This window comes from Cupressus sempervirens, chromosome 4 (genome assembly GCF_028749045.1).
Source record: "Cupressus sempervirens isolate cs-2001-9-10 chromosome 4, ASM2874904v1, whole genome shotgun sequence".
Classification (NCBI taxonomy): domain Eukaryota; kingdom Viridiplantae; phylum Streptophyta; class Pinopsida; order Cupressales; family Cupressaceae; genus Cupressus; species Cupressus sempervirens.
In genome coordinates this window covers 563,119,861-563,132,260 of record NC_143121.1, presented here as the reverse complement: position 1 = coordinate 563,132,260, position 12,400 = coordinate 563,119,861, and the positions used below count along the sequence as shown (strand labels likewise).

The 12,400-nt window shown below is 32.4% G+C and overlaps 1 protein-coding gene across 1 annotated transcript; it reads right to left on the bottom strand.

The window, feature by feature from the left end:
* Positions 1-7,317: 7,317 nt before the first annotated feature.
* LOC149562449 (methyltransferase FGSG_00040-like) lies at positions 7,318-9,936 on the bottom strand. The gene is made up of 2 exons (XM_089825945.1): positions 8,427-9,936; positions 7,318-8,251 (listed from the first exon to the last, which is right to left on the bottom strand). The coding sequence occupies exon 1, from the start codon at positions 9,902-9,904 to the stop codon at positions 8,717-8,719; it is 1,188 nt and encodes a 395-aa protein (XP_089682071.1). The 5' UTR covers positions 9,905-9,936; the 3' UTR covers positions 7,318-8,251; positions 8,427-8,716.
* Positions 9,937-12,400: the final 2,464 nt, after the last annotated feature.

The following is a 12,400-nucleotide window of genomic DNA, read 5'->3' as shown; positions in this document are numbered from 1 at the left end:
TGTGCATCTTTGTTAATCTTGAGGTAGGGTAGGACGAATGTGTAATGAGATAAGAGTGGAAGCAGGAGATAGAGGAACATAAGGTCTCAATATGGATGGAAGACTTGAAGGTTTTAGCTTAGATGGGTAGGGACCAAGGATATATTTAGAAGATGTGAATGAACCATGAGTATGGATATCAACATCTTTAGAGTGAGCAATATGACCAAAGCCATCAATAGATTTATGAGTAACTGTTATAGGAGCAATACCTTTGATTGGAGTATTTAAAGCTTGAGAATAGTTTTGAAGTGAATGTAGTGAGGTAGAACAAGAGAGTGAGGGAACACTTTCTTCAAAAGGAATCTTAGGTAGTAGAGGAAAAGTATCTTCTCTTGGTCTTTACTAGTCTCCTTAGGGATGGTGAAAGGAATATCATGATCTTGCCTAGTATAGGGGTATGATATGGGAGATGGAGGACTACATGGTTCTTGAGATGGAGGGATGACATCTTGAGGGATATGCGAGGCTTCTCAAGATCTTGATCTTTAGATTTTTTAAAATCCTCTTGACATGGATCCACTTCTAAGGACAAGGAAGGATGCGGAGTTTGCATGATAGGCTCTTGAAGAGATAGTGAAGTGCTAGTTGGAGTGGGAATAATGGGAGTAGCAATGAATGAAGGTTTTGGATCTTTAGTTTGAGTATTATGGGAGAGGCTTGTAGCCAAGTCAAGATTAGCTTGGGTTTCTTTTAGAGGGAACCCTTGAGGGTACACATAGTCAATAGAAAAAGAATTAGGTGCTTTGTTTGGTGGAGGTATGTTGGAAAGCTTAGATGTTGTAGAAGTTGCATTTGAACCATTGCTAGACATGGTTTCATGATGTTGATCCTTCTTGAGAGTAGAATCTATAGTAGATGAGAGCTTATATTTTCGAATTTTGCCATTATTAAAGAGATCTTTGATCTTGTTTTTCAGCTCCTTACAATATGAAGTTTTATGTAAATTATGTCTATGATAGGCACAATAGTTACTCATAAAGGAAACTCCCGCCAAAGTGACCTTAGGTAATACAATGAGTTTCTTTTGAAGAAGTTCTTCCAATGTTGATTCATAAGATCTTCCCAAAGGGGTGAAATAATGCTTTGGTTTAGGTTCCCGAGGTTTTTCTTCAAAAATATTTCTAGATTTCTTGGGTGTTTGCAAATTGTTTTGAGATGGCTTGGACTCAACATTATAGGAAGGTAAATGATCTTGCAAGGAGAATTTGTTTGATGATGTGTCATCTTCCTGCTTCAGTCTTTGAAGTTGAGTGCTCATTGATTGGATTTGTTGCTTCATGTTTGCAATAAGTATCTCTTGTTCCTCACTAGAAATATTGGATTTAAAGCATTTGCTGTTAGCCATTGTGATGTCCTAGGTTTAAGTGAACAACCACACTTAAAAGGTTTGATAGGTTTAGACTAAGACCATACCTAAAATTTAATCTCTATGTAGATTTTGGACTTTGAATACTCAAGCACACCAAACACATCAACAATCCTATCAAGACTTTCAACTAAGATATACAAAGATCAACTATAAGGTGTCCTTGATATACACAAGGTACGTGAGGTCCAAATCTATAGATGAAACAAAATAATGCCACACAGCCAAGAGGAGACGGTAACCCAAATCTCCACCTTCACTTCCTAAAGGTATAAAGTTTTGTGGGGCTTAGCCAAGAGTGACAAGATTATACTTCCAAGAGAGGTGTCTTTCGATTCACCTCTCAATATTTATACTCCGTACTCTGCCAAAACACAGGAGTTGAGGTCATCCCAAGGGGTGATGAAATCCCCAAGTAGGCCTCTTAAAAAAATAAAACAAGTCCATTTATTTCTTATGCACTCAAGATCGCTCAAAGGCGTGAGAGGAGTGAATATGTAAGTGGACTTGGGGTTTAAAAACACTCGTTCTTTCCCAATGAATCTTTAGTTTTTCTATTCTACTCTTGAAGACACTCATGTTTAGCATGCAAGGTTCTTTCCAACTTACAACGTCGTCAACATAATAAATTGAGAGTTCGTCAACAAAAGTAAATCGACCGTCTTTAACATAAGAAATAGATCTAGAGAAAAGATTCAATTCCTTTATGCATTCAAGATTGAATGTATTCATTTTAAGCATCAAAATCCAAATATTTCATCACAATGGTTCTTTGATCCTTAAGCACTCAAGATTATGTTGATTAACATACATTTCAATGAAAATGTGTTCTCTTTAAGGCACTCAAGAGTGTGTTATAGCATTCATTCCAATGAAAAATAAGTATATTTTAATCCATGACATTCAAGATTGAATTTGATTGTTTTAGATTTGAAGGCATTCAAGAGTGTGTTTGGATTTTAAATTTAATTGCAACATTCATTCAAAGAAAAATGATTAATCATTCAAGTTCATTCATTTTTAATTTAAAATCCTCCTATGTCCTTCATTGTCGCTTTCCACATACCTGCAATAAAAAAAGTTTGATTAAAACTCAAGGCTATGCATTATGAATTAATGTTTTGATGAAAAAGCTTTTTAAAAAAACATTTAAAATGAATTTCTAATCAGAAAAATCTTAAATTTTTACTATAACCTCTTGAAAGTGTCACAAATTGGCAATAAAAATTTCAGATCAAAATGTTGAGATTTATCTCATAAATTAATTCTTTTATGGAAAACCATAAATAAATAAAAAATTATTCTATTTTAAATTTGAAAATTTTGAAATTTTTATTCGGGTATTCTGATATCAATATAAAGTCTCAGTAAAATTTTTAGATTTTAATTCAATTATTTGCAAGATAAATTAATTTTTTAATGAAAAATCATTAAAGAATTACTAAAAATTCAATTTTGATCCAAAAATATTGGACTTTTTACTGTGCACGCCAGCCATTAACCCAAACCTGCAAAAAAAAATTCAGATCAAAACGTGTTGGTTTACTTGCTCAAATAATTCACAGATGACAAAATCATTAAAATATATATATATATGAAATTTTGCATGTGATTTTTTCCTATTGTCTAGAACTTTCAGTAAAAATTTCAGACCAAAATTCATTAATTTGGTCTACTTTTTATGATTTTTATGAAAATTCATAAAAAGGATTAAAAAAAGAATTTTGATCACTTTTTTAGTTTTAAATTTTAGGACATGAGAAGGAAGAAGAAGAAGATGAGAAATAGAAGAAGATTAAGACGGAGAAGAGGAATAGGTTTCTCAAATGCTCATTTGCTCATGATTATGGGATGTGTTCTCAAAGTGTCTCCAAACATGCAACAATTCAAACTTGCAAGACACGATATTTAAAAAAAAAAAAAAAAATGCAAAATAAGAAGAATGAGACCAGAAAGTTGATTTCTCGACCCCATGGTGGGCGCCAGAAATGTATACGTGAATATGTGGCCTCTGTTTAACACACACACTTCAACATGGTCTTTGTATGTGGATTCATCCTGGAATGAACATGAGATTGTTCACCCAAGAGGAGTCTTGCAAGACAACCTATTGCCTCCTATCTAAAGGGATTTGCCCATTTAATATCCTCAGATTAGAGGTATAGGCAACCAGACCCTCTAAGAATGAAGGATTTGAGAATGCAATTAAGCTATATGAGGATGCAAAGTAATCTAGAATGAAATATGCATTTAGTCTAAGAGCATATAAAAGAAACTATATTAGATGTATGCATTTTAAGAACTAAATGAAGTTTATCTAAGAATGTGAATACATGAAATACATGAGAAAGGTGAGTATGAATTTTAACAACACTTCGATATCAACTTGATTCAACCCCTCTTCTTTTTGAAATGAGGAATTGAGAGCTTCTTAAATAGAATCCAAGAATTGATCAGTGGTCAAGATCAATTTGGATGGACAGTCAAGTTTAGAAATGAGATTCAGTTAGAATGGAAAGTTTCCTTATGAAAAGGAAGTTAACTATTTTAATTCCTTTTTGAGAGATAGTTCATTCAGAGTTTCCATTTTTGAATTGAAGAGAAGATTTTGAAGATATTATTTAATTTAATAAAGTGAGATATGACCTCATAAATGCCTTTTTCATTTAATCGAATAATCACATTCAATTAATTAAAGTGAGCATAATTATTAAATTAAATATTTTTAATTCCTTAGTACATTAGCCTTAGGAGATAATTTAATTTAATAAAGTATGAACACTTAAGATTAAATTAAATTCAAATCAAATAGGTTTAATGTGGCTAATATGAGTGTGTACTATAGGGATTAAATAATGAGTATGATGAATGCAAATTAGGGTTTTCTGTATCTAACAATTAAGTCAAGTAGCGAGTAGTGGAATGAGGATTGCCTATTAAAATAGGTCTTAGAATTGGTCAAAATAGACTAGAATTGGTGATCATGGCAATGAGCCAATTTTGGGGTATTACAGTTAGTTATAGGGTCCAAACTAACTCCCTTTGTGTATGACTACATAAAGAATTGTGAAGCCCATTCACCTATTTTATTTCTATCTGTTAATACCTTATTATTTTAATCTTCTAATAACTTATTATTTTCATTTCTTAGTGACTTACCGGTGTTCCTTTTTATGTATAAAGGTCAATTTGTTGAAGAAGGTCATGTTCTTGTCACCTTCCCTCATCCATTGTATATGAGATTCTTGCTTCTAGTAGATTTCCTTGCTTCTGAGGTCATCCTTCCATTTCTTTCTCCAATTCTTTTCCCAGTCATGTGTTTCATGTGTAAGATCCCCTCGAATAATGGTCTTCTACAAAAGTTTCAATCTCTGCCTCAATTTCTTCTTCTTTTTAATAAAAATTATTTCCAAAAGTGGTTTTATTCATTCCTTTACCCCCCTTCTAAAAATATTTAACTTTTGTGAAACTCTGAACATAGTCATTCCTCTGGCCAATGTTTTCTACCATTCTTGGATGCAGTGTTTTAAAATAATATAATGTGATCATTAATTAATTTAAAGAATATAATCAATATATTATATATGATTATTCATATAATATATACTATAATATAAAGTATATTTGTAATACCTAAAAGTTTCATCCCACCTTTCAACTATAATATAAATAAACAATTTTAGAAGGTTTTTTTGTACATGCTTATGTATGGTGACAAATGGTGCTATGCAAGCAACCAAAAGACACTCTATTCATGTGTGGTCCCAGTGTAGTTAAATGTATGATAACTGTTGTTTAAAGAACAAATAGTTTTTGTTTTTGTTTTGTTGAATCGAAAACTAGTAAAATGATCTTTAAATATTAATTTATATACAAATTAAACATAAATTTTAGAATTTTGTCAAAGAATTTTGTACTGAAACAATATTTTTTTTTTAAACTAGTTGAATGATTGCAATAATATCCTCCTAATTTTGGCAAGAACTAATAAAATAATATAGAATTCCATTATGCTTAGAGATATTTGATACTTAAACAAAAAATTATTAAATAATTTTTCTATATTACATATGATTATTAAGTTCTAAGATTGTATCTATAATAAATTAAATTCAAAATATTTTAAATCGTAGATGAAAGAAACAACACCACAAAATTAGAGTGAGGAGAATATCAAATATTTTATATTTAATAACAATAAAAGAAAATGAAAGGAATCTAAAATGTAGAGTCGAAGAGGGAAAAAATAAAAGAGTCCACAGTCCATGAAATCTAGCAAAAACATATATTTACAAATTTAAGGTCCTTGAATGTGCCTTGTCTTCTCTATACCCAACAAGAGCTCTGGTCGAGCACGAGTCCCTGCCTATAGTCAAAAGAGCAAGGTGAAAAAATATTTTAATGTTTCTTAAACACTAATTTGCAATTAGTTTGAAGTAGAAGTAAAATATTACAAATGTAAAATAAATGAGAAGCCAAGAATTGGTTCAAATATTTGAGGAGTAATAATTTTGAAATTTTAATGTTTAAAGTATAAGTATATTTTGTTTAGTTATTAATTTATTAGTAAGTGTAAAAAATTATAATATTAATTTTTAATGAAAAAAGTTTTGTATTATTTTTTAGATATGTAAATGTTTGAATTTATAGATTCAACGAGTAACATTTTTAATTAATTTATCTATAGAATTTTTAATAGTAAAATAATAATGATATCGTGACAAAATAATGGAAAATAGATATCAAAAGTCATTTTAAATATGACAAAATTTTCAATATGTAATGAAATAATAAATATTTAATAAATAAAATAAATAGTTGTAAACAAAATATCAAAATATTGATTTCAACATTTTTTTAAAATATTAAACCAATTAGTTTTAAAATGATATTGATAGATAGATAAAATCTATAATGAAAATTGCTACTACACCATCTTCAAAATTCTTAATGATTGCTCGGTATAAATGGCACATTGAAAAATTGATTCTCTCGCAAAAGGCATTGCATACTATTATAGTTTCAGCTACTATGAAGAAAATATTTAGTCAACATGCTTTTTAGATAATGTAAGATTATAAGTTTTCTATTATTTAATTAATATAATCTTATTAAATAGAAATTAAAGTTTTATTATATGTTGACTTATTCTAAATATATTAATTTTGATATCAGTCTTATTTCATCCCAAATAGATTTAGTTATTGCACCTTAATTAATTATTTGCAAATATTTATTATATAAAATGTGATATATACCGCCACAATTAATAAAAGTTTCCATGTAAAAGAAAGTGGATTCGAAGCTTATTCAACTTTGGCGGTGAAACGAGGCAAATGATAGTATTTATACAACCCACCCCAAGGAGTCCAAAAATAGAAGTTAAACACACATAAAAACAACAATTTCAAACAAGAAATATCATTATCGTTATTGGATTAAATGGTGTAATATAAATAATTCCTATCGTTACGCTTCCTTAGCTAAGCACCTTACATGAGCCGGTGTTTTTGGTTTTAAAATGTATTATATTCTTAGATGTTTTCGTCACATTAGATATTTTATTTTACACTAGGATAAGTTTTGTATTCTTGTTCACATCTGTCAGACATTGGTCGTTGTTGGTACAGGGCAGAGTGGAAGGGGCCCCACGATCAAACATAAGAGGTGCCAAAGTTGCGTAAACGCTACGGTTGATTTTCACTCCGAATTTGTTGGACAATCCAGACTGTCCATAGTGTACTATCTTTACACAGTCATCTACACCGACTCCGACAACACTTGCCAAGCATATATTTAATACACCATTAATGCTTGGCAGGCATATAATTAATGCACCATTAATGCTCTTTTTTGTCAAAATTTTGGATTGACAAAAAAGATTTAAAACCCAAATTGGATAGAATCAATTGAGAAACAGAAATTAGTGAACTTAAATTAATTTAAAAATAAAGTCCTTTCAAACTTTGGAATACAAATTGTAAAAATTGTACAAATTAATAGTGAGGGTCAAATGAAAACATTAGTTCCCTACCTATGTATAAGCAGGGACTAACAAAACATCTCCTCCTCTTCCCTCACCCCTCACCTTAAAAATCTATATTTGCTTAGAAACACAAGCTCCTTTAAAAATCTACATATGCTTAGAAAACACAAGCTCCTAATTTGACAAACAACGAAATATTCTCATATGATTTGCTCATCAAAATCACTTCTAAATCTAGCAAATACAGTTCCCCTTACGGCTTACCTCTAAAACACCACATAATTCTCCGATGTCGGTTTGCATCACATACCGACATAGTTTTCAGCAGAAAGAGAGCTGTCGAGCTTAATGAAGCCGAATATAGTAAAACCCGGCGCGGACACGCGCGTTGCAATGGAGTTCATTACAGCTTTCAGAACGCCTTCATCGTGATTTCCCATGTATGCTCTGCATATCTTCAATGCCTTGTGATAAAGAAGATCGTCCTTCGTGGAAAAAGAGAAGCTTGCAAAAAGCTCAAGGCCCTGAGAATCCCCTGCAAAAGCCTCTTCGAAGGCGTCTGATACTTCCCACGGCGAAGGCAGAGTTGTTCTGCCGTATGACTGAGTGGAATCTAACATACACATATCTATGTAGAGCTCCAGAAAAGATGCTCTTATCAGCTGCTTCTCTTCACCGCTCAGGACATCTATGCTCTTTTCCAATCGCATGGCAATTTTCCGTTTCTCAAAATCAGGCAGCGCGGTGAGGTCGATGGAGTCAACGAGCTCAAAGATTTCCTGCAACGGCGACGATTTCGCTGAAACCAAGGACCTTTCTAACATACACCGCTACAATCACACTTGAATCCGATTCTCCTGCACAGAAATTCTCGTTTTAACAATGGAAAAGGACTGGGGAAATAAGGGATTGTTACTTCTTCTCCAGCTTCAATTTTCCTTGCAGCTATAACAAACATGGCTTCTCCCACAACAATACAATTGGCGTTGTAAAAACAGGAATGCTTAATGAAGGAAGGAAGCGTCCACAAACCATATTTCAATTTTTGTCTTGAGATGCACTTTTTTAGTTCAATAAACTGTACATGACAGCCCAGGTTGAACATTATCTTGGCAAGTTTAGCCTCGTCTAGCTCCCAACCCTGATTGGAGACATGATCGTAGTTATCCCAGCTTCCATTATTTATCATAAAGAGATCCATGGGTGGTACCTTCATTTCATCCAAATCAGCAATGAACTGTAGCTGCTGAAAAACCCTCGGAGACGATGCTGCACAGGAAATGACTTGATCCTCTAAATCCCCTATAAAAAGACCAAGCTTTTCAGTGAAGTCTATTGTACCAGAAATAATTCCTTCCAATCTTTCTGTCTCGGTGCCGGCTGAACGCAATGGCATTGTCCGCGAGCAAGAAATCTCCAACATCTACATCGTCCGCGGCAAACAATCCTCTGCCGCGCCCGACTGATTTCTTGATCAGCACTGGGCCAACATAATTGCTGAATTCAGGTGCATCACCACCGTTTATGAAATAGGGAGAGAGATCAAACTCACCTTGCTTGTTCTGGCGGTTGAATTGCATAGATTTTTCATAGTGCAACTGGATGTCGGTGGCATCACGGGACTGCTCCAGAGCCCTATCAAAGCATTTGCAAGCTAACTTATATTCTCCGAGACCATGAAAAGCCCGACCTTTGCGAAACAAGGATTTTAGGTGGTGCTGATCAAGGGCTAACGCCTTGTCAGAGTCTTGTACAGCATCTCCATACTTCTTCAATCTCAATTTCACCTCTGCCCTGTTGGAATACGAATACAGAAGGGCCTCGTTCACTTTCTCCTGGATGTTGGAAGCAGAGGCAACCTGGGTATCAATTTTTTGGTGAGAGAGGGCCAAGTCTATGCATTCGGAATAGAAGTAAATTGCCATGTTCCAATCCTCGTCCCGGAAGAACTTGTTGCCCTTGTTGCGCAGCTCAAGCAAATCCTTACTCACAGAAGTTTCTGCATTTCCTGGAAAGGAAGTCAAAATCTCGACATCTTGAGGATTATCCACGCGCAGGATGAGCGCACCATCCTGGGCGCCTTGCTTGAAGTACGGCTGTTTGACTGCAACCTTGGAGCCTTTGGGATAGAGACTGCCCGGACATCGATTGCTTGAAGTGTTGTATATTGAGAGGCGAACAGCATCTCCAAACTGGTCTTCCAAAAGAGTCATAATGCCCACCATTCTGCAGGCATCAACACAGAGCGTCCCGAAGAGAACACGGCCCTTGTGGTGCTTGTCGACTTGAAGCTCCCTTGCTCGGATGGGCTGCAGACCTTTGAGAGGGACTGAAGGACGCCAATGCTCCGACGATTTCCGGATCGTACGCCCTATTTTTGTGTTCTCTTGCATCTGGCGGATGCCATTGGAAGTTTTCTCGAATGCTTCTATCAGCGCTTCTTTGTCAAACTCTTGTGAAGCATGAAATTCCTTGTATTTGTCAGCCAGCAGCTCTAAAACGTTGGCCATATCTCCAGGGTTTCCTCTGTCTCCAGCACCGCAACTTCTCTGATATAAATGCCTTTAACCCCAAGTACCTCATGAAGAAAAAAGAAAGAGAGAGGGTGCCATTGTTGAGTGTTGAAGTGACTAAAGTACGAGTGGGGTCACTTTTAGCACTGACAACCACCGTGGTACTCACAAACCATACATGAAAGGTCCTCACTTGTCGATCCACGAAGATTAAGAGAATAAAATAAGGCATTTATGTCGATAAAGTTGAGAATAAAATAAAGTGTGTCGACAAAGTTAAGGAGGCATGCGTGATATGATATGATATGATAGATTTTAATGATGTCTACGAGGTTAAAGTTGGAAGAGGATCAAACAAAGTGTTATCAATAATAAATTTAGTTTTTAGTTAATGTTTTTTCTTATATTTTTCATTTTTTCATATATTCTTATAAAAAAAAGTAGACTAATTAAATATTCTTTTTTATAATTAAGTTTGTAACAAAGTTGACACTTCTCGGTTTACAAAGTTGAGAGGATTAAATAAACTGTGATAAAATGTTGATCTTCTTGTAATGTAGGTTTCCAACAATCTCTTTCTTCTGTTTACACATGATTTTAGACAAATAGATGTGTGATTGAATAATGAGTTTTCTCATAATTACAATTTGAAATAATCTTCAAGTGTATGTCTACAAAGTTGAGAGAGAATCAAATATTGATTTTCTTCTTATGTAAGTTACAAGTAAACTCTTTTCTTCTTCACAACTCTAGTTTGTAACAAAATTGTTATGTTTATGTTCACAAAGCTAGATAATCAAATAAAGTGTGATCAAATATTAGTTTTATAGGTTTCAAGTAAACTCTTTTGTTTTGAAACAATTGTAACTAAAAAGGTGTGACTAAATAACAATTTCTTCATAACTTCAATTTGAAATAAACTTTGTATGTGTATGTCCACCAAGTTGAGCTCAAGAATCAAATAAGGTGCAATCAAACATTGATTTTTTCCTAGCATATTTTAAGTGAACTTTACTCTTTCACATAATTTTGGTCAAAAAATTGTGGGAATAAATATTGATTTCCTTATAGCTTCAATATGAAACAAACTTGGTACATATGTGCATTTCCACTAATTGTGAGAGGATCAAATAAATTAATAAACTCTTTTCTTGTTTACAAAATTTTGAACATAAAACTGTGTACTTAAATATCAATTTCTTCATAGCTATAATTTAAGATAAAATTGGTATTTGTATGTCTAAAGTTAAGAGAGAATCAAATACATTGTGATCAAACACTTATTTTTCTTGAAATGACTTTTAAGAATACTCTTTTCTTTTTAACATAATTTTGGAAAAAAATTGTGATTAAAATTTGATTTTTTCATAACTTCAGTTTGAAACAAACATTGTATTTGTATGTTCTTAAATTTGAGAGAGAATCAAATAAAGTTTGAACAAGCATTGGTTTACTTAGGTCATAGATTTTAAATGAACTCTTATTTTTTCCACATAAATTTAAGCAAAAATTTATGTGCTTAAATATCATATCTCTATAAAAATTCAATTTGAAATAACCTCAATAAGGGCATGTCTACAAAATTGAGAGAACCAAATAACATGTGATCAAAAATTAATTTTCTCATAGTTTTGGTTCTAAATATGCCTTTTTAGAGTTTATTTAGAACCTAAACTATGAGAAAATTAATATTTGCTTTGTACACAATTTTGGGTAAAGAATTCTATGATTAATTTCTATTTGTTTATTACAATTTGAGTTTCAGTTTCAAACATTATCTTGAAAAAATCATTGTATTATGAAGAAATAAATTCCTCTAACTCTTCCTTTTAAATATAAAGTTTAGGAAAAATCATAAGTAATAAAAATATATCAATTTCTAGGCAAGAGCCTACAACACAATGGTATATTGTGAGTCTTTCATCTAGGAGGTCTTGAGTTTGAATTCACTCCAACTTAACACATAATAATCATTATCGTAAATAGATAATAATTATAATAAATAATTTAGACTTCAACCCATTACCTATAAATTTTTTTGAAGTATATATACCAATTTCCTAGTAACTTAGGGTTTAAGAAAGCTATTTTTTCAAATATTTTGGTAAAAAATGGGTGATCAAATATTGATTTCATATTATTTCTCAGGTTATAGATAAACAATGTTTTTCATTAAAAAATGAGAATTGTGATAATTAATAATTCATGTTTTTGGAAAGAAATATTTGTATTAATTCATCCTAAATAATTTATAATGAAATTGAATTTTTGTGTTCAAGTCTATTAACATTATTACTATTCTTTAATAAGTATTCCAAACAAATATTCCTAAATCCTTATGGATGAGATGTAGTGCCTGCCCCTAAGTCGCATTTCTGTCATCATTGCCAAACTCTTTTAGGCCAATTTATGTTGGATGATTAGTATTATTATTTTAGAGATTATCAGATGTTGGTTTACACTCAGTTTATCATATGATGAGATTACTTGGTA